The 22,628-nt window shown below is 38.0% G+C and overlaps 1 protein-coding gene across 3 annotated transcripts in view; it reads right to left on the bottom strand.

The window, feature by feature from the left end:
• The window catches only part of PDE4D (phosphodiesterase 4D), a 1,104,527-nt gene that overhangs the window by 336,905 nt on the left and 744,994 nt on the right, over window positions 1–22,628 (bottom strand). Inside the window, exon 1 of one of the 3 annotated variants that reach the window (XM_024765392.1) lies at window positions 14,614–14,845. The exons of the other annotated variants lie outside the window; for them this stretch is intronic. Within the exon in view, the coding sequence (XP_024621160.1) occupies window positions 14,614–14,702 (89 nt within the window). The 5' untranslated portion in view covers window positions 14,703–14,845. Of the gene's footprint in view, window positions 1–14,613; window positions 14,846–22,628 lie in introns of those variants that run through there. 3 annotated transcript variants of the gene reach the window in all.

The following is a 22,628-nucleotide window of genomic DNA, read 5'->3' as shown; positions in this document are numbered from 1 at the left end:
ATATGGATAAAATATAAGAATAAGATCATAGACTTAAACTAAATATGGGTCAAAGAGAGGGAAAGTTCTATTTCTGCACAACAGGCCAAATTTCCTACTATAGTCAGTTATTTCACAGTTATGTGTTATTCTTCATTAGGAGAAATACAGTGTGAATATCTCACTATTACCCACATCATTCCTGGAAAAACGGGTCCAATCAGTCAGAAGATCCATCTCTGTAAATAAAAGGTACTAGACAACATTGCTCTTACTAAGTAATCATTTATTAAGATGCTGTCATTGAAAGTGGAATATCTCATTGGTGATGATGTGGAAAACTGGAACACTGCTTTGGGGATTATATAAAGGGTACAGTCACTTTGGAAATCTATCCGGCAATATCTGAAAACATACACATAACCTACAACCCCAAAATTCTACTCCTTGAGATATACCGAACTTATGTGTATGCACACAAACTTACACATACTGCATGCAAATTTGTTTAACAAGTGACATATCCTAAAATGTTCAGAGCAGCTCCATTCATAGTTGCCTCAAACTGGAATACCCAAGTCTCCACCAACAACAGTAACTGGCAGTAAATTTACTCAATGCAATACTATGACAATGAGAAGAAGCAATCTATACCCACACAAAAGAATATGGATGAATCTCACTATCACATTGTTGACCAAAAGAAGCCAAATCAGAAGAGATTATATTGTATAATTCCATTCATAAAAGCATAAAACTGGCAAAACAAATCTATGCTCTTGGAAGTTAATATAGTGCTTATCTTTGGAATTAGAGTGACTGGAGGGAGGCATGAAGGGGTATCCTTGGGAGCTAGTATCCTTGGAAGCTGACTACTGGTTATATGAGTAAAATTGGTTAAGCATTTTTTTCTCACCTAGTAGCACATTCACACCTATAATAACCAATTAGAATCTCACAGAGTGCTAAGGGTTACATAGAAATAACTGGACATAGAAAGAGTCCAGTAACCAACACTGGGAAGGCGAGATACTTTTTTTTTTTAAGTCATAGAGGGCTAACATAAACATTAAGCCTTTTAAGTTCATTCCGAAACACAAGATATTGTCTCCCCAGCCAATAGCTTCTTCTTCCCCTTTCTTGGCATTTCTGCAAGTCATATGTTCCTGATGTTTCTTGTCCCTGAGTATCTCAGCCAAGGCTTAGGAAAGCAGCACATACAACAGAAGTTGCAAGGGTCATTCTTATCCTTGACAAGGGAAGACAGGGCAAAACCATGCCCACTGGCAGCAGTACCACTGGCAACTTTGCTCAAGTCATTTTGAAGTTTATGACAAAGAGCTAAGGAAAGCTATGGCAGGGAAATATCTAGTCATTTTCTAGGAAACAGTAATATTATAAAAATAAAATGGTAATGTGAGTGATAAAATGTTTTCCTCTTGTAGTTCATCTGATATCAGGGCAGTGATACTTTGTATCACCCACAGATGAGAGCTTTTTGTAAAGTACAACCTAAAGATGGCAGAAGGATTTTCTTGTTATGTTTTTCTCTCCCCTAAAGTGACCACCCTTTCATTAGAGAATGTATTTATGTCATCAAGCTAATGTGATTCTTAAATAGGACATCAATCTTCCCTTTGGATGAGAACATTAATCAGATTCCGCTAGTTTTTCATTCTCTATCTAAACACTGCCATATGTAAAAAGAAAAATCTCTGAAAACCGTGGATACTGTACAGAGTTAAACCTCTCCTCCCAGCCAATCTACTTTGTTATCCTATATAAACAAATTCTGCCATTACATTCTGTTACTCATAACAATTTTCAGTAGATAGTCCACAAATCAATTAAAGACAAGTTAATTGCCAAGAGGGATCAAGCAACAAGCATTAGAAGCCTAATACTTAAAGGTACCATCCAAAAAATGTATGTGTTAGAGAAAAGTTTGGTTTGGCTAGCTTTCCTTCTAATCCAAGATTTTACATTTGTATGATTAGTTTTGAAGATCAAAAATTCATCACACTGAGACTTCCCTGGTGGTCCAGTGGTTAAGAATCTGCCTTTCAATGCGGGGGATGTGGGTTCAATCCCTGGTTGGGGAACAAAGATCTCACACACTGCAGGTCAACTAAGCACGCACGCCTCAACTAGAGAGCTCGCATGTCACAACTCGCATGTCACAACTCGCATGTCACAACCGCAAAAAAAAAAAAAATACACTCTCTCCATTCAGCCACTTAATGTCTTTTGATTGGGCATTTAGTCCATTTACATTTAAAGTGGTTATTGAATGCATGTTCCTATTGCCATTTTGTAAATTGTTTTGGGGTTGTTTTTGTAGGTCTTTTTTGTTCCTTTCTTCTTCTTTTGTTCTCTTGTGATTTTTTTTTTGCGGTACGCGGACCTCTCACTGTTGTGGCCTCTCCCGTTGTGGAGCACAGGCTCCGGACGCGCAGGTTCAGCGGCCATGGCTCATGGGCCCAGCCGCTCCGCGGCATGCGGGGATCCTCCCGGACCGGGGCACGAACCCATGTCCCCTGCATCGGTAGGCGGACTCCCATCCACTGCGCCACCAAGGAAGCCCTGTTCTCTTGTGATTTGATGACTATCTTTGTTGTTATGTTTGGATTCTTTTTTCGTTTTTGTGTGTGAATCTAGTATAGCTTCTTGGATTGTGTAAATCGCTCCTTCTCTTCCATCTCCTTATATTTCCGTGTATTTTTACAATAAAGGTGAAGCAAAGGCAAATTCACTCAAGAGATTGGAGTCTGATCTGACCAAGAACACAGTCAGTAATGAGGTCAATACCCATATAGTTTCATCAACTTGATGCAATCTAAGTGATGCCTTGTCTGCCTAGGACTGCAAATGTACCCATGGATGTATGGAATGAAAATGTTTCAACTTACATATTGACATTTTCTCCATGAAGGCTCCCTTGAGTTCCCCAAGCAGAATCTCCCATTGCAGTCCCTATTTTATTTCGTTTTGTTGTTTATTTTCTGCCTTCCTCCACTAGAAAGTAAGCTTTATGAGAACAAAGACCCATCCCCCAACTGCTTTCCTCTTCATTTTATCCCCAATATAAGGTAAATATTTTTACGTGTCTAATAAAGCACTAGGCACAGGGCTGTGCTGGAACCATCCACACTAGTTGGCAAAAGTGAACTGTTAAATTTTCAGGAGTATTTCTAAGTCAGTTGTTATACCTAGTGACTATAAAAATTAAATTATTTAAACTTACAATTAAATAAATTATGTTGAAAAGAATGGTATTAAATATGCAAAACCCATCACTTAATAATTTGACTACACTTTACTATTATCTATGTTCTTGAGGTCATTTACGTCTATTGTACCTATATGTGCCATTCTGCATCTCTCGCCAACTGCATATTTAGTGAGATCTGTGGCTTGAAGTGGGCTGGTGCGAGAATTTTTGCCACAGAAATCAGCAAATACTACAAATAAGCTTTTTTGGTGTCTTCACAGAGAACTGGCTGTTAACATTTACCAGCATGCCACGGACCAGGCTTATCACTGGCATTTAACAAACAGTCTCTGAATGAATGCATTCGAGTGTTTTATTCATGGTCACGTTAGTTCTTACAGAGTGTGTTCCTCTAACCCAGCACAGAGTTCCTCTTTCTCAGGTTCACTCCCAGGCTTTCTTTTTGGAATGTCGCTTACACATTTGTTGCTCTCGGAATGTCTGTCTTTTGCATTAGATTGATTTCACCTACTTAAGAGCTAGAGTGGTCTTCCGGCTTTTCAATGCTGGGTGATGGGTTTGAGCTGATGAACTCTGACGTCTCTTCAGCTTTAACTCTCTGTGCCATGATACGGGGAAAGAAAGCAGAGTGTCCTTACTCATGTCAGGGGCCTAAAAACATTGGCTGATCGGTTCATTCGTTCAATACATATACATCAAGCATCTACTATATGCCACACACCCTTCGAGGCACTGGCAATGCAGAGGTGGAAAAAAAGACAAAAATTGCGGCCACATGGAGCTTACATTCTAGTATGTATTACTACTAAGTAACTTTAATTTTAGTGTTGTCTACGTGCCAGGCATGACCTATGGCTAACACACTTAATCCTCACACCCTCTCATTTAACAGATAAGGCAGTCTGAAGTGAAGTAGCTTGACCAATGTCTCAGAGCTGTAAAAGTGTTGACATTTCAACCTCAGCAGTGCAGCTGGAGAGACAACCAGCTCTTAATCACCGTACCCGGGCACCTTGTCAAGGTGACACTGTTTTTCTATGTGCAAGTTGCTTATAAGATAATTGTTTATAGGTGAGCTGTATTGTGCTATTCTGTAACCAAGAGTGGTTCCAATGATAGGGAAGTGTAGAAAATGCTATTAAAGAGATGGTAGGCAGGCCAACTTTTATGTACATATTTCATTTAAGGGCACACTGGCCCTTTAAAGCAGACATTTTTATTTTCCACTTACAGACTAGGAATCTGCTAATGGAGGTTAGGGAATTACCCAGTTAAGAAAGCAGCAGAGCTGGCATTCAAGCTTGGTCTGTTTGGCTCTAAAGCCAAAGTCTCCCTCCTATACCCTGCCCCCTAACACAATGTGCAATGGTTGGTAACCATGATGTTATTCTCATAATGACTGCTGTGTTGCCTATAAGGAAACTATTTTACTCATCTTCAGTTTAGCTAATATTACTCACGATTTGGAATATCATTAAGAATGATGTTTCTACATTCAAGACAATGCCAACGGAATAAATAGGCATGAGACAGGATGAAGTTGACCTCTGTAGTTCAGAGAATCTTCTGGCTCCTCTGAACAGCTGGCCAAGGAGCAACATTTTGGTAGTAAAATACGACCATGACCAGTGTTTTTGGCCACAGGAAATAGGCTAGATGGAAGCTGATGAAGCAAAACTCAGGGAGAGGAGAGAAGCACATAAAATCACTGATTAGCTTCCTTTTTTTTCCCATAAGAAACACATATTTTGATGCGTTCGCTTAACACTACTTTAAGCCAATCTCAATTAGGTTAGAAGACTGTTCAGATATTATTATTTTTTTAATATATTTTTATACAGCAGGTTCTTATTGGTCATCAATTTTATACACATCAGTGAACACATGTCAATTCCAATCGCCCAATTCATCACACCACCACCACCACCCCCTCACGGCTTTCCCCCCTTGGTGTCCATACGTTTGTTCTCTACATGTGTGTCTCAATTTCTGCCCTGCAAACCAGTTCATTTGTACCATTTTTCTAGGTTCCACATATATGCGTTAATATACGATATTTGTTTTTCTCTTTCTGACTTACACTTACTTCACTCTGTATGACAGTCCATCCACGTATCCACAAATGACCCAATTTCGTTCCTTTTTATGGCTGAGTACTACTCCATCGGATATATGTACCACATTTTCTTTATCTATTCGTCTGTCACTGGGCATTTAGGTTGCTTCCATGACCTGGCTATTGTAAATAGTGCTGCAGTGAATATTGGGGTGCATGTGTCTTTTTGAATTGTGGTTTTCTCTGGGTATATGCCCAGTAGTGGGATTGCTAAATCATATGATAATTCTATTTTTAGTTTTCTAAGGAACCTCCATACTGTTCTCCATAGTGGCTGTATCAGTTTACACTCCCACCAACAGTGCAAGAGGGTTCCCTTTTCTCCACACCCTCTCCAGCATTTGTTGTTTGTAGATTTTCTGATGAAGCCCATTCTAACTGGTGTGAGGTGATACCTCATTGTAGTTTTGATTTGCATTTCTCTAATAATTAGTGATGTTGAGCAGCTTTTCATGAGCTTCTTGGCCATCTGTATGTCTTCTTTGGAGAAATGTCTATTAAGGTCTTCTGCCCATTTTTGGATTGGGTTGTTTCCTTTTTTAATATTGAGCTGCATGACCTGTTTATATACTCTGGAGATTAATCCTTTGTCCGTTGATTCGTTTGCAAATATTTTCTCGCATTCTGAGGGTTGCCTTTTCGTCTTGTTTATGGTTTACTTTACTGTGCAAAAGACTCTAAGTTTCATTAGGTCCCATTTGTTTATTTTTGTTTTTATTTCCATTACTCTAGGAGGTGGATCAAAAAAGATCTTGCTGTGATTTATGTCAAAGAGTGTTCTTCCTATGTTTTCCACTAAGAGTTTTATAGTATCCAGTCTTACATTTAGGTCTTTAATACATTTTGAGTTTATTTTTCTGTATGGTGTTACAGAGTGGTCTAATTTCATTCTTTTACATGTAGCTCTCCAGTTTTCCCAGCACCACTTATTGAAGAGACTGTCTTTTCTCCATTGTATATCCTTGCCCCCTTTGTCATAGATTAGTTGACCATAGGTGCTTGGGTTTCCCTCTGGGCTTTTTATCTTGTTCCATTGATCTATGTTTCTGTTTCTGTGCCAGTACCATATTGTCTTGATTACTGTAGCTTTGTAGTATAGTCTGAAGTCAGGGAGTCTGATTTCCCCAGCTTCATTTTTTTCCCTCAAGACTGCTTTGGCTATTTGGGGTCTTTAGTGTCTCCATACAAATTTTAAGATTTTTTGTTCTAGTTCCATAAAAAATACCATTGGTAATTTGATAGGGATTGCATTGAATCTGTAGATTGCTTTGGGAAGTATAGTCATTTTCACAATACTGATTCTTCCAATCCAAGAACATGGTATATCTCTCCATCTGTTGGTATCACCTTTAATTTCCTTCATCAGTGCCTTATAGTTTTCTACATACAGGACTTTTGTCTCCTTAGGTAGGTATATTCCTAGGTATTTTATTCTTTTTGTTGCAGTGGTAAATGGGAGTGTTTTCTTAATTTCACTTTCAGGTTTTTCATCATTAGAGTATAGGAATGCAAGAGATTTCTGTGCATTAATTTTGTATCCTGAAACTTTACCAAATTCATTGATTAGCTCTCATAGTTTTCTGGTGGCATCTTTAGGATTCTGTATGTATAGAATCATGTCATCTGTAAACAGTGACAGTTTTACTTCTTCTTTTCCAATTTGTATTCCTTTTATTTCTTTTTCTTTTCTGATTGCCGAGGCTAGGACTTCCAAAACTATGTTGAATAACAATGGTGAGAGTGGACATCCTTGTCTTGTTCCTGATCTTAGAGGAAATGCGTTCAGTTTTTCACCATTGAGAATGATGTTTGCTGTGGGTTTGTTGTATATGGCATTTATTATGCTGAGGTAGGTTCCCTCTATGCCCACTTTCTGGAGAGTGTTTATCATAAATCGGTGTTGAATTTTGTCAAAAGCTTTTTCTGCATCTATTGAGATGATCATATGGTTTTTATTCTTCAATTTGTTAATATGGTGTATCACATTGGTTGATTTGCATATATTGAAGAATCCTTGCATCCCCTGGGATAAATCCCACTTGATCATGGTGTATGATCCTTTTAATGTGTTGTTGGATTCTGTTTGCTAGTATTTTGTTGAGAATTTTTGCATCTATATTCATCAGTGATATTGGTCTGTAATTTTCCTTTTTCATAGTATCTTTGTCTGCTTTTGGTATCAGGATGATGGTGGCCTCAGAGAATGAGTTTGGGAGTGTTCCTTCCTCTACAATTTTTTGGAAGGGTTTGAGAAGGATGGGTGTTAGCTCTTCTCTAAATGTTTAATTGAATTCACCGGGGAAGCCATCTGGTCCTGGACTTTTGTTTGTTGGAAGATTTTTAATCACAGTTTCAATTTCATTACTTGTGATTGGTCTGTTCATATTTTCTATTTCTTCCTGGTTCAGTCTTGGAAGGTTATACCTTTCTAAGGATTTGTCCATTTCTTCCAGGTTGTCCATTTTATTGGCATGGAGTTGCTTGTAGTAGTCTCTTAGGATGCTTTGTATTTCTGCTGTGTCTGTTGTAACTTCTCCTTTTTCATTTCTAATTTTATGGATTTGAGTCCTCTCCCTCTTCTTCTTGATGAGTCTGGCTAATGGTTTATCAATTTTGTTTGTCTTCTCAAGGAACCAGCTTTTAGTTTTATTGATCTTTGCTATTGTTTTCTTTGTTTCTATTTCATTTATTTCTGCTTTGATCTTTATGATTTCTTTCCTTCTGCTAACTTTGGGTTTTGTTTGTTCTTCTTTCTCTAGTTCCTTTAGGTGTAAGGTTAGATTGTTTATTTGAGATTTTTCTTGTTTCTTGAGGTAGGCTTGTATAGCTATAAAATTCTCTCTTAGAACTTCTTTTGCTACATCCCATAGGTTTTGGATTGTCGTGTTTTCATTGTCATTTGTCTCTAGGTATTTTTTGATTTCCTCTTTGATTTTTTTTGGTAATCTCTTGGTTATTTAGTAAAGTAGTTTTTAGCCTCCATGTGTTTGTGTTTTCTATGTTTTTTCCTATGTAATTCATTTCTAATCTCATAGCATTGTGGTCAGAAAAGATGCTTGAGTGATTTCTATTTTCTTAAATTTACTGAGGCTTGACTTGTGACTCAAGATGTGATGTTTCCTGGAGAATGTTCCATGTGCACTTGAGAAGAAAGTGTAATCTGCTGTTTTTGGATGGAATGTCCTATAAATATCAATTAAACCTATCTGGTCTATTGTGTCATTTAAAGCTTCTGTTTCCTTATTTATTTTCATTTTGGATGATCTGTCCATTGGTGTAAGTGAGGTGTTAAAGTCCCCCACTATCATTGTGTTACTGTCGATTTCCTCTTTTACAGGTGTTAGCAGTTGCCTCATGTATTGAGGTGCTCCTATGTTGGGTCCATATATATTTATAATTGTTACATCTTCTTCTTGGATTGATCCCTTAATCATTATGTAGTGTCCTTCCTTGTCTCTTGTAACATTCTTTATTTTAAACTCTATTTTCTCTGATCTGAGTATTGCTACTCCAGATTTCTTTTGATTTCCATTTGCATGGAATATCTTTTTCCATCCCCTCACTTTCAGTCTGTATGTGTCCCTAGGTCTGAAGTGGGTCTCTTGTAGACAGCATATATATGGGTCTTGTTTTTGTATCCATTCAGCAAAGCCTGTGTCTTTTGGCTGGAGCATTTAATCCATTCACGTTTAAGGTAATTGTCTATATGTATGTTCCTATGACCATTTTCTGAATTGTTTTGGGTTCTTTTTGTAGGTCTTTTTCTTCTCTTGTGTGTCCCACTTAGAGAAGTTCCTTTAGCATTTGTTGTAGAGCTGGTTTGGTGGTGCTAGTTCTCTTAGCTTTTGCTTGTCTGTAAAGCTTTTGATTTCTCCATCGAATCTGAATGAGATCCTTGCCGGGTAAAGTAATCTTGGTTGTAGGTTCTTCGCTTTCATCACTTTAAGTATATTATGCCACTCCCTTCTGGTTTGTAGCGTTTCTGCTGAGAAATCAGCTGTTAACCTTATGGGAGTTCCCTTGTATGTTATTTGTCTTTTTTCCCTTGCTGCTTTCAATAATTTTTCTTTTTCTTTAATTTTTGCCAATTTGATTACTATGTGTCTCGGTGTGTTTCTCCTTAGGTTTATCCTGTATGGGACTCACTGTGCTTCCTGGACTTGGGTGGCTATTTCCTTTTCCATGTTAGGGAAGTTTTCGACTATAATCTCTTCAAATATTTTCTTGGGTCCTTTCTCTCTCTCTTCTCCTTCTGGGACCCCTATAACATGAATGTTGTGGCATTTAATGTTGTCCCAGAGGTCTCTTAGGCTGTCTTCATTTCTTTTCATTCTTTTTTCTTTTTTCTGTTCTGCAGCAGTGAATTCCACCATTTTGTCTTCCAGGTCACTTATCCGTTCTTCTGCCTCAGTTATTCTGCTATTGATTCCTTCTAGTGTATTTTTCATTTCAGTTATTGTATTGTTCATCTATGTTTGTTTGTTCTTTACTTCTTCTAGGTCTTTGTTAAACATTTCTTGCATCTTCTCGATCTTTGCCTCCATTGTTTTTCCAAGGTCCTGGATCATCTTCACTATCATTATTCTGAATTCTTTTTCTGGATGGTTACCTACCTCCACTTCATTTAGTTGTTTTTCTGGGGTTTTATCTTGTCCCTTCATCTGGTACATAGCCCTCTGCCTTTTCATCTTGTCTATCTTTCTGTGAATGTGGTTTTTGTTCCACAGGCTGCAGGATTGTAGTTCTTCTTGCTTCTGCTATCTGCCCTCTGGTGGATGAGGCTATCTGTTCAGATATTATTTGATAACTTTATATTTTGATCGATCACTAAGCCCTGTTCTACACCATATTTACAAGTGTTCTTTCTTCAGAGGAAGATTCTGAGTTGAGTTAAATGAGGCAATTTAGTCTATTGGAATGACACCTCTCATTTTGGAACTTCTCCTTGTGTGGTGATGAGAAGATGTGATCAAGAAACGGGAGGTGACCAAGTGACTAGAAGTCTAGCCTCTAGGACAGCCTGCCAAGGTTCAAACTTGGGCAAGTTTCTGAAACTCTCTCTGCCCAGTTTCCTTATCTGTAAAAAAAAGGCAATGCCAGTCCCCCTTGTGTGGTTGTTTTGTGGGATGAAATAAGATAATGTATGTAGAGCCCTGGGAACACTGTCTGACACATAATAAGTTCCCAATACAATTTAAAACTTATTACTCTTACTCTGGACTTCTGACCACATGTGTGTTGTGTAGCCTCTGATCCCTGAACCTGCAATTCTTCTCTTATTTGGTGGTAATTATATCCACCCTCTTCACTTACCCTAAAAAATTGAATGAGATGAGCTACGGAACAGAACACTAAAAGGAGCAGTTATTAACATCTGTTACATCTGAAAAGCTTTCCAAAAAAAATTTTTTAATGCCATGCAACAGGAGGTGCTAATGTGATACTTAGAAAGTTATGTCCTAGCTTACTGATTTGTGGGTGGCGCTCCTTTCTCTTTCTCAGACTTGGGCTCTAGCCAGCATTTTCTAGTGGGCAAACTGAGGTTTAATTTGACAGCTATTGATGTGCTACACTTCCGTTTCAGTTGGAACAAAGAGTAGCTAAGAGACAGTATTTTCCAATTGTCCCTGCAAATAACTGCTACTTAAAAATCTCCAGATCAAAGTTGTGGATTTGAGCATAACTGTCCAAGATTTGCACAGGAGGTGATTTAAGTTTATCTAGGGTTGTTTGTTTCTGCAAATAGTCAATAATGTAGTATACTCCATGACACCTATTAGTGTAAGGGGCAGGAAAACTAGAGCATACTTTGTTTCTGACCTGTGGCATGTTAGTGAAATCACCTCTACCCTGCACTTCAAGGTACCTTGGATGGTGTTCTCCTCTATTTGTACAATACCCACTCCACAGTCCCCATATAATATGTTCCTTTTAACATTCCTTTTTGAGAAGACAGAAAGCAGAAAGTTTTGTGATTTGTTCTGGTTGGAAGACAAGACCATCTCTAGAAGAGTAACTTGTTATTTCAAGTTTCCTCGACTGTTACTATAACTTTAAACAACAACATTTTTAAAAAACAAAATGTCCTAGTGTTCCCTTGGGTAGTTGTCAGAGCCCACCAATCTGCTAAGTACTAGCTCCTTGTTCGTTCTTCACTTCCCATATCACTTTCTTCCCAATTTTTTCAGGTACTATATTCAAACCTTCAACGTGAGTTCACTCACTGACATTATTTTCTCAAATCTAACATAAGCACATCATTCCCCCCACTCTCTCCTCTAAGACAGACACGAGAGGTGTGGCTCTAAAGTAATGATTGATTCTTATTCCAGGTCCACAGAGGAAAATTAGCCTCCTTAGGATGTAATCCTCTTTCTCTCTCTGTCTGTCTCTGACTCTCTCTGTTTCCGCATCAAGTGAAACTTAGCTTAATAAGCTACATATTAATTATATTTGGCTTTCTCTGTAAGTACATTTTACCAATAAAAGGCAAAAACTCGCCACCGCTGAAAAACGACTTTCAAATCTACTTTAAGCATAACTACCCAAGGTTGTATTTCTCAGGGATCAACACTCATCAAATACATATGATTTACTGTTACTTTAAAAAATCAGACTCTTTACAGACTTGGCTTTTCTTCATCCTGAATGCCACCAGGGAGTGAAAACAATGCCAGAGACAAATATTCCAGCTTAAACCCAAGTGTATCACCAGTATCATGTGTAATATCCATTCAATCTTCAAAGAAAAAAATAACACTCTACTAGACACGTATGAGGATTTTACAAAATACAAAATTATTTTTATTAAAGAAACCAACTTGTAAAGGAGAAACTCAACAAAGAAATGTTGGTTAACACCTAGTTATTTCAGTTGCTTCAATAGTGGAATTATGTGTAAAGCCTCTCAAAGGTCAAGATAAGCTTAAGTTACTTCCATGTTTTAAAGATGTGTGTGTGTGTGTGTGTGTGTGTGTGTGTGTGTGTACACATACATAAATGCTTTGACTCATGGTGCATTTGAGGTGGTGTGGTCTGTTAAAAGTTTAAAGCTGTACAACAAGCATCTTTTTTTCATTATTGTCAGTATATTGCTGGGACTGGATGCATACTCTCTTTTTTTTAAGCACTGAGAGATCTCTGAAAATGTGACATGAGAGTGTCCAACTGCTGTCCTAGCTCCTTAACCTTCCACTGGACTCCTGGCCTATGATAGGCCCTGATCATATCAGCAAGTTGATTTTACAAATAAAAGGGTGACACCAACTAAGAGAGTGTAGCAAGATGCTTCATCGAACATGCATTAATGGCATTCTGCTCGCATGTAAGGGAGCCTGTGGCCTCAAGGAATTTATAGTCCACAGGGAGAGAGAAAATAGGATCCACGGAACAATGAAGACAGTACATATAAAAAATTAATTATTTTATGGGCAATTAATATTCAAATTAAAAGCAAATATATGAGGGACAAAGTCTCTCAGGTTTCAAAGGAGATTGGCCCATGATGGCTATTCTGGATGTCACTATCACCTCTTAAACTCATTATGAAAGAAACTTGTTAGAACTACAAACACAGGGCATTTAAATACATAGAAAACTCATCCTTAGACATTCCAGTGTTTGTTGTATTTCTGAAAGGATTAAATTGACCAAGGAAAAGGAAAATATCTTTGGCATACCAAGAAGGCAAATTTCATAATATGTCTACAAATCATACAGTAGAGCTTAAACTCTACATTTCCTGAGATTTCTGAAATTCTTTAGTCCAACACACTATTGTTTTCACCTTACCCAGCAGTTTGATATTTATATTTAGAAACTTGTTATCAGATCTCAACGATAAGAAGTGTCTAGAAACTACCATCTATTGGAAATATGTACAGTAATGCTTACAAATCTTTGATGAGCATACATCTTAGCCCATAATAAGCATGAGATGCAAATAATAAACATGAGAAGTGCATTCAGTAGAAAGTAAAGCATAGAGTAGGCATATAATTTCTAATGTTGAAGCAGGTCTTAACTGTAACAAAGTAACATAATTAATAAAAATAAATGGTATTTATTTTGTTTTGAAGTAGAAGTACATCTAGTAGTAAGGAAGTACTACTTACACCTTTAACTGCCAACTTTTATTTACCCCTTTCAAAGTTTGCTTATGCATTTTTACTAGGGAATTTTGTAATTTGATTCCTTTGATTTTATAGCTCCCTAAAATATTCCAAGGGTACTACCTTTCACACTGTCTAAAACAAATAAATAATTCTTGTGAATTATTTTAATCTAAACTTTGAATATTTTCTATGAGAGTAAATCAGAACACATTTTAATCCAAATTTAACACATACTTTTATAAAGGCCTGGTAGTTTCTACATATGTTACATTTGGTCTAAAGAAGGAAGACCTATTCTTCAGATTTTGCAGACAATTTCACCTCCATTTGCTATTGGTGAAATAGCTTGCGGTGCTACAGACTAACCAATCAGAAACAAAAACTGTGTGAAGAATCAATCTTTTTTCTTGTAAATATCTAAAACACTAGAGCAAAGAAGGAAATCAAGGATTTTTCTGTCTTCTGTTTTTCCTAGTTATTTGATCAAAATAAGCTAACTTGGATGTAAAGCAAAGCTGTAACTGACAACTTATTGAGGTCATGAGGTCAACATTTTTCATATGATTTCTATAGAAATCTTTAGACATAACAGATTAATAACATATACACTTCAATTTCATAGTTTCTATTTCTCCTGGGCAACATTAAAACTCTGAACTACAACCTAGACCACAGAGATAGTTTCCACTTTTCCATGTGAATGTGACCTGAAACACTTAAAAACAACACAGCAGTGTTTTGTTGTTGTTGCTTGTTTGCTTGCTGAATCAAACTAGAACCCTTTCCTTACATTTAAAGGGTTAACTGAAGATTAGTATGACCAATTCTGGCTACATTAAGTCCATTCGGCTGGCTAACACACTTCTTTTCCAGATACCAGTCACAGGAATGCTTTTATAAGTTCACCATTTAACTCTCAAAATCAGCTTTTAGAGTTAGTCAATTTCCTTCTACTTCTGTGGGTTCCCAAATACCCCTGACTATGTTAAGGTTCACATCTTCTTAGCTCCTATTCTGTACACTACCAATTCATCCTGCTAATGTAATATAGTATAGGAAACAGAAATTAAACAGATCAGCACAGGGCAAAGACTTGTTTGCAGGGGGCCTAAAGCTACAGAGGCTGATGAAAAAAGAAAACTCTTTCCAGCCACAAAAAGAAAGAGCAATACCTGTAGGACTTTGAGAAACGCAATCTTGATTTGACTCTTGTGGAGGGTCCTGGCACTGTGACTCCCCGAAGATCCCAAACAAAAGCCATGTGTAAAGAAGTTGGCAGGATCGCTGGCAAGTCAGAGTGGATGCAGGGCCCTGGGGCCGGATGGCCCCTGGAAGACCAGGAGGTACTTGTGGCCAAGGGAGGGCATTTCCTCTGTGCGGTGCTCTGTGTTGCCAGGGAGGTGGCGGGTGGCTGAAGCAGGACTGGAAGAGGTGGCTGGGACTTCCTGCTGCGTGACACTCGCCCTTTGCGACAGAGCTTGCTTCACTTCGACTTTATCTCGTTAATAACGAGAGAAACGCTCCCTTGCAAATTTGTTTTTAAATATAGCCCTGATTAAACAGCAGTCACATGCCACTCCTGGAAAGCACAACACGCACTCACACACACACACACACACACGCACACACTGTGAAAGGCATGATTGAAGTGTGAAGTTTAAGAAAAAAAAGTAAACAGAGGGCCTTTGTTTAAAAAAAAAAAAAAAAGTAAATACATGCCCATGACTGGGAAATTCAACAGAGATTTACTAACTTTCACACAACTAGCCGCCAAATATCATTTTCCTTATTTCAACTTCTCTTAGAAACAGGGATGTACATAGTTATTAGCAAAGCTCACACAAGGATTTAATGGTCTCGAAAGACCAGCGCCTCCTTGCAAGTCAGCTTGAGAAGAAAGCAGGCAGGTCACTTTCAGTGCTTTTGGCAGCTTTTCCCTCAAGGAGATACTGTGTCACCTTGGAAAGTGAGTTATAATGCGTGACTTTGACGACAGAGATCAATTTTCTTGTTCATTTTCTACTCCCTAGAAACATTTCTTAACTGTCTGATAAGTCTCTTAAAACAAACTTCTTTCAAATGAAATAAATGATGGAAGCCACATAGAGCCCTTCACATGTTTTAAGAGTCCAGCACATCTCAGTGAGGCATCTATTTCAAGAGTATGCTTCAGGAGTCAAAGGACCCCAGTGCTGTCGTAGGTCCTCACCACCAAGTGCTATTTAATGTTAACAATGTGGCATAATTCCACCAGTCCCTGTCCAAACACTGCCCCGCCTGTGACCTCAACTATAAACCAAGGCAGAACTCCACTTCTCTGGGATAAGATTAGAGAGGCGTGGAGTGCCCAGCAGTGATTTAACTCCCTCTGGACTGGACAAATATAACCAATAGTTGAGCTTGGTAAGCATCACCACGTCTGCCAAATTTTGAGACCCCCTGTAGCCAAACTATCTCTTCTTATATACCCAAGGGGTCCAAACTATTCCTGTAGTTTCTGTAAAAGCTCAAGTCAGTAAACATGACACTTATTTTCATGACAGCATCCAGCACACCAGGGGTTCCTGAGAACACTACAGGTTCCATATCAGGCTCGGGAATGAGTAATAGAAAACGTTTTTACGGTTTCACCTCTGTGTTATCTGACAGATGGGCTAAAAGAGGGTGAGTGATAGCTGACTGAACAGCGGCGACCTTGGAGAAGCCAGAAGTTCAAAACTAAACACAGTCTCTCCGAATCAACTAGCAATATTTTCATGCTTCATAAACTACACCCTTTTGTATGTGGATCCCCATTTCACAGGAGCAAGACTGGTGGTCACCTTCCTGGTATTCTTTGAAAGGACAGAGAAAATGTCCATACCTACCCCAGCCTGCCCTTCTGGTGTATGAAATTCCACCATTAGCACTTTATTCCCGTATTCTATTTAATTCCCATGTCAGCACAGCTCTTAGGAAGTGCAAACATTCCTGGAAGAGCTGACACAGAGCTGAACAAGTCGGGGTTGAACAGAATGGCTTCATCTGAGACTGAAGCCAGACAGTGGAAGAAAACTGGGAGTCTGGGTGAAGAGGGGGGATGTCTCTGAAAACTGGTAGAGTGGGAGGTGGATTGGCATGAAGGGAGGGAGGGGGGTGGACACAGAACAAGTAAGAGAATAGGAGGGAAGGTACTGGCGAAGAGTTCCTTCATTCACCTTCCATGCAATACAAAGCTCTCATTTTATCCAGTGGCATTTCAAATTTTGTAGGACAAATAGCATCACTGGTTTTTAAATACAAAAGCCACAGTCCATATATACAACACTGGAAGCAGAAAAATATTGTTTGCATTGTTAGCCCAAACGCACTTGTCAAGGCAAGATGGACCCTGTCTTCCCAGCCAGGCTAAAGCCAGCAACACGCATTTTGACGGATGCTTGTCTTTGTTCATACCAATTTACATTTTGAAAAGAATGTTCTGTTAATTGATATCTAATTGATGAAGTATAAAGGCATAATAATAATGCACAATGAAGGTTTTATAGAATGTCTACCTTCTTCTAAAAGAAATTGAAGGAGATGCAGAATTGTCTTTTTCATTATTGCCGAAACGTTTCTTCTTTTCCCTCTCTGCTTCTTGAAAGCAGATATCCAGAACAGTTAAGCAAGATCAAAACAATGGAACTATAAATGTGAAATGATGAGCAGAAAAATGGAAACTTTGGTCCTTTTTCCTAATGTGAAATTAGATAAAGATACAAGAAGTATCTGCCAATGTTAATGTTATTTTCTCCTTAAAAATAATTACTCACCACCTCCATCCCATTTCTTCTGTACAGTTAGGCATAATCCCCCTTAGGTGACCAGGTCTCAGCAAGGTCACAGAAATAAACTAGTTATTTCTGAGATTAATTATGAGCGAAGTTAAGCCTTGATTTCAAGTATAAACATTAATATTATTTTGAGGGACTGGCAAGTACTTCACAGACATGAGAATTTAGGCAATTGGAAACAATAAGAAAATTAAATAAGATGTTTGCTAGGATGAACCTGTGCTGTCATTTGTATTTCAAACAGCTGGTTATAACTTTCACTTCACATGTACTAAAGGATAGAGAAGGAAATGAAGTAGAATCTTTTGAATGTTTTAATTTGTTATATTAGTAAGCATTTATTTCCCAGAAGTTGTTTTTGGAAAAGCATGATTGAATATTAGGGAGAGATGTTCCCTCAGTTTATCCCTGAGACAAACGCTTCTTTTACAAGTTGGAAACTGAACTTATATGGCAGAGAAAACCACGTTCTGAAATCTAAACTTTGTGTTCACCCAACTGTTATTCACATAATTCCTATCCTTTCCAAAATCGCAAGAAAATGCCTGCCTCCTGCCAATAACGTAGATCTTATGTTTTGCAGAGCTCTAAATAAGACATTTTTGCCTCTTGAACATTTCTGGGATTTTGATTCCAAGATTCCAGATGTTAAAATGCAAGTTTGGGGTTTGATGTTTGACACAGAAATTCAGAATTTCCTTTATAGGAGATGGCTACTATGAATCAAATCTGAAAAATCCCAAATTTAAAAGTAGGAGAATTTAAACATAAGCCACACAAGCGTTTATTTACACACCAAGCCACTGTCTGATAGGCGGAAGGAGAAGTTTTGAGCTAAACTTCAGAGAAACAGACAGTTAAATTAATGGGCTTGTGTGATGTTGAAATACATTGCCTCAGGAAACCAGAGCAGGCAGAGATATGGGTTCAGGATAATGCAGTATTTTGAAACAGCTGCTGGTTGCAGACTCAAAGGCAGCAGAAGTTAATGTGGAAGCCAGCAACTGCATTTCGTTTTCATGTTACCAGCTACCTCTGATAATCATTTCATCATAACAATTCGATTTTCAGGGTGATCCGTTGCAAAAGAGTGTGCCGAAAGGAAATTTAACAAGTGGACTTGTGCACTTCTGAAACCTAATTCATTCCAATGTAAGGAACTGTGGTTTAAACAAGCCCTCTTATTACATTAATACAGTATCATCATCAACTATCAATTATTACTCCAAATGGAAATGCTGCAAAATAACGCTGTTTTCTTTGAATTGCTTTCAAATAGTCATTCTAAAGCTTATGAGTGTCTACTTGATTTAGAGGTGAATTATTCCATGTTCTGAAATGAAGGAAACTTTGGAAACTGTTTTTTATGAGCTGTAACCCAGGGGAGTGCTAACAGAATTGAAGGTACCCCACAGTCTTAAGAGCATTAGGAAAGCATACTCTGCATATTAACCTGCTTCAAATGCATCCTTTATTCATATATATTCCAGGACACAAACAGGAATAAAGTGTAATTAAAGAGCTAAAATTATTATTACTATTTTATTAGTAATTATTTTATTACAAAAAAATTTTAAGTTATTTTTAAATTGATGTATAGCTGATTTACAATATCACGCTAGTTTCTGCTATACAGCAAAGTTTCTAAGTTATACATGTGTACTCATATGTATACATTCTTTTTTATATTCTTTTGCATTATGGTTTATCACAGGATACTGAATATAGTTCCCTGTGCTATACAGTAGGACCTTGTTGTTTATCCATTCTATACACAATAGTTTGCATCTGCTAACCTTAAACTCTCAATCCATCCCTCTCCCACCTCTCCTCCCCCTTGGCAACCACCAGTCTGTTCCCTTTGCCTGTGAGACTATTTCTGTTTTGTAGATAGGTTCATTTGTGTCATATTTTAGATTCCACATATAAGTGATATCATATATTTGTCTTAGTCTATCTGACTTCACTCAGTATGATAATCTCTAGGTCCATCCATGTTGCTGCAAATGGCATTATTTTATTCTGTTTTTATGGCTGAGTAGTACTCCATTGTATATATGTATCACATCTTCTTTATCCATTTATCTTTGGACATTCATGTTGTTTCCATGTCTTGGCTATTGTGAACAGTGATACTTTGAACATAGGGGTGCATGTATCTTTTTCAATTAGTTTTGTCTGGATATATGCCCAGCAGTGGAATTGCTGGACCTTATGGTAACTCTATTTTTAGTTTTTTGAGGAACCCCCATACTGTTTTCCACAGTGGGCTACACCAACTTACATTCCCACCAATAGTGCAGGAGGGTTCCCTTTCTCCTCACCCTCTCCAGCAATTGTTATTTGAAAAGAGCTAAAATTATGAAGACATAGAATAAAATAAATGACGAGGCATGATTAAATATAAGAATAAAAGGTAAAATAAAACTGGATTGTGAATCAAAATTCTTTGTTATACACTCAAGATTTCTATCTACGTGTTTTAGGAATGTTTTAGCAATTTGGAAGATAATTAGGTCAAGCCCTTTCTATCAGTAAGGCACTGAGTTCTATTTAAACACTTGGGTAAATGAGGGTTGTAGGGAAAAAAACAGGGAGGAAGAAATGAGAGGGAAGAGAAAGACGTTTTATGTTTCTTAAGTGTCTAGTAAGTGACTGACAAAGTCCTAGGAGATTTTTTAAAGTAGCCAACAGGAAATATTTCTAGAGTCAAATTCTTTAAAATTTGAAATTAGTATAGGCTAATCACTTGAAATAAAGAACTAAACATGATGTTTTAAAATGTGTGTAAAAGTCTTCTGGGGTCAGTGTCTAAATTTCTGTATGTGAAGATTTTAAAAGTCAGAAAAATTTTATTTTCAATATTGTACTCATGATTGAAGACTGAAAAAAACATCCTCCTTAGTTATTGACTGGTGAGTGAAAGAGTGGATACAGAACTTCCTCTTGAAAGCCACTTCCTCCAGGAAGCCTTCCCTGCTTTCTCAGATGTCTCCACAGCACTCTGCACTTTAATCTTTGTCACTGTCAGCACATTTGCAATTACTTTTTCAATGTCTGGCTTCCCTGACAGACCTAAACATCATGAGGACATAAACTGTGCCTGCTTTCCTACTGCATCCTCTGTGCCTAGCAAAATAAACAAGTCACAATAATTCTGTTCAATGAATCAGTAAACCAATCATCTCAGGACTTCTTGAAAATAAGATGTATCACCTACATTATATTCTTTTATGTTCCTAAATAGGGGCAAAAAATTTCACCATGGGTAATTTAGGTGGGACTTACCTATTTTCTCTGTCCTTAGATGTACCTTCTGACAAAGTCACAATTGTAGCAATCAATCAATTAAAATAAAATAACAAAACCAGAAAAACCACTGTCATTGTTATGACCAAATGAATATAGGCCTGTCCCCAGAAATGTTTGTTTGTCTGATTTTTGATGAAACACCATTGGGCAAGTATTCAGGGTAGCCCCAGTAAGGGAGATTAGATCTAGCCACAGTTATGCTATGAACTTGTCATATGACCTTGAGCACTGTTGCCTGACCTTGCTGAGTTCAGTGTCTTATCCAAAAGAGAACCATTGCAGAGTTTTTGAGATGAATGGAGTACTTTACATAAAAGCATTTAGAGGGCTTCCCTGGTGGCGCAGTGGTTGGGAGTCTGCCTGCCGATGCAGGGGACACGGGTTCATGACCCGGTCCGGGAGGATCCCACATGCCACGGAGCGGCTGGGCCCGTGAGCCATGGCTGCTGAGCCTGCGCGTACGGAGCCTGTGCTCTGCAACGGGAGAGGCCACAACAGTGAGAGGCCCGCGTACCGAAAAAAAAAAAAAATTTCTAGTTTTAAGAATTGTCCTCTAAAATGGTCACTTCATGAGCATGGTAAGTCGGCATATCATTTCACCAGTTTCAGAAGGGTAACAGTCTTCAGTTTTGATTGTCCTTTTTTCCCCCATTTAAAATTTTTTATCCTAAGTGTGTAATGACAGAATATCAAGGTGTTACGTTTAAAGGTTAATCTCATAGCAAAATTTTAATGTTTATTTGCAGATTGAAAACCATCTACTGGTTCTGTTTAAAAAACTAAAAAAAAAAAAAAAAAAATTAAGTGGTAAGGGATTCTACTAAAGTTAGCTGATGGAATTTTTCTCAATTCTTCAAAATCCTGGGCTTCACCTAAATATAGAAACATTACTATTTATTTATTTATTTATTTATTTATTTATTTATTTATTTATTTTTTGCGGTGCGCCGGCCTCTCACTGTTGTGGCCTCTCCCACTGTGGAGCACAGGCTCCAGACACACAGCACATGGCTCACGGGCCCAGCTGCTCCGCGGCATGTGGGATCTTCCCGGACTGGGCCACGAACCTGTGTCCCCTGCATCGGCAGACGGACTCTCAACCACTGCACCACCAGGGAAGCCCCATTACCATTTATTTTTTGAAAACTTATGGGATCCTGAAGACAAGGTGTTTAATTGGAAAAGCATCTGCAGCGCAGCACTGATTCCAACTCATGCTGCTCTCCTTGTTGACCACACACCAAATAAGGGCAGAAATGGCCTCTTTGAGTTTTTCAGAATTATGTTAACAAACAAGAAAAGCAGTGATGGAATTACCAGGCTGAGAAATAAAACTACTCCCTCGGGAGAAAGCAAAAAGTCCCCAAATACCATGAATCTCTAAATAACAACAATCTCATGCTTTCAACTTTGGCGATAGGAAGTTTTTCCATGACAGTGTTCAATATCTCGCTAAATCTGGATATCCATTTATTGGAGTCAATATTCATAAACTTTCCCATTCCTGGGCACTTATTGACCTGACACCCCCAGGACGCCTTCCTCACCCTGCCACTCCCCGTGCACTGACTGATTCTGTGAAGTAAACATCATCAGAAGGTCAGGGTATTTTTTTAATTCCTTATTTTACTATGACAATATCAACTACTTATTTGGTATTTACAGTGTGATAAGAGCTTAACATAACTTATATTATCCTCACAATAACATACTGATAAAAGCTTACCTTATATTTATTCTGTTTTCTAGCTAAGGAAATGGAGGCTTAAAAAGTTAGTCATTTGCCCCTATGCTCACACAGCCAATGAGTGGCAAATCTGAGGTTAAAATTGAGGCCTCAACAGTTATAAAACCTAGGTTGTTAACCAGTATATGCCTAGACAATAAGTGAGCTAAGGAATGAATGAGGGAGAGTGGGTGTGGGTCTAAGTCGGTGCTAAGTGGTTAAGGATACAAAAGAAAAATGGTCCCTCTTTATAGAGGATTGTGACTGAGAAAACATCTTACCTCATAAAAACATGTGACCTAATGGTGGTCAGCATTTCCTCAATTAAATGTAT

This window comes from Neophocaena asiaeorientalis, unplaced genomic scaffold (assembly GCF_003031525.2).
Source record: "Neophocaena asiaeorientalis asiaeorientalis breed wild unplaced genomic scaffold, Neophocaena_asiaeorientalis_V1.1 scaffold198, whole genome shotgun sequence".
Classification (NCBI taxonomy): Eukaryota; Metazoa; Chordata; class Mammalia; order Artiodactyla; family Phocoenidae; genus Neophocaena; species Neophocaena asiaeorientalis.
Note: the sequence above shows the minus strand (reverse complement) of the source record. Positions and strands in the feature narration are given on the sequence as shown.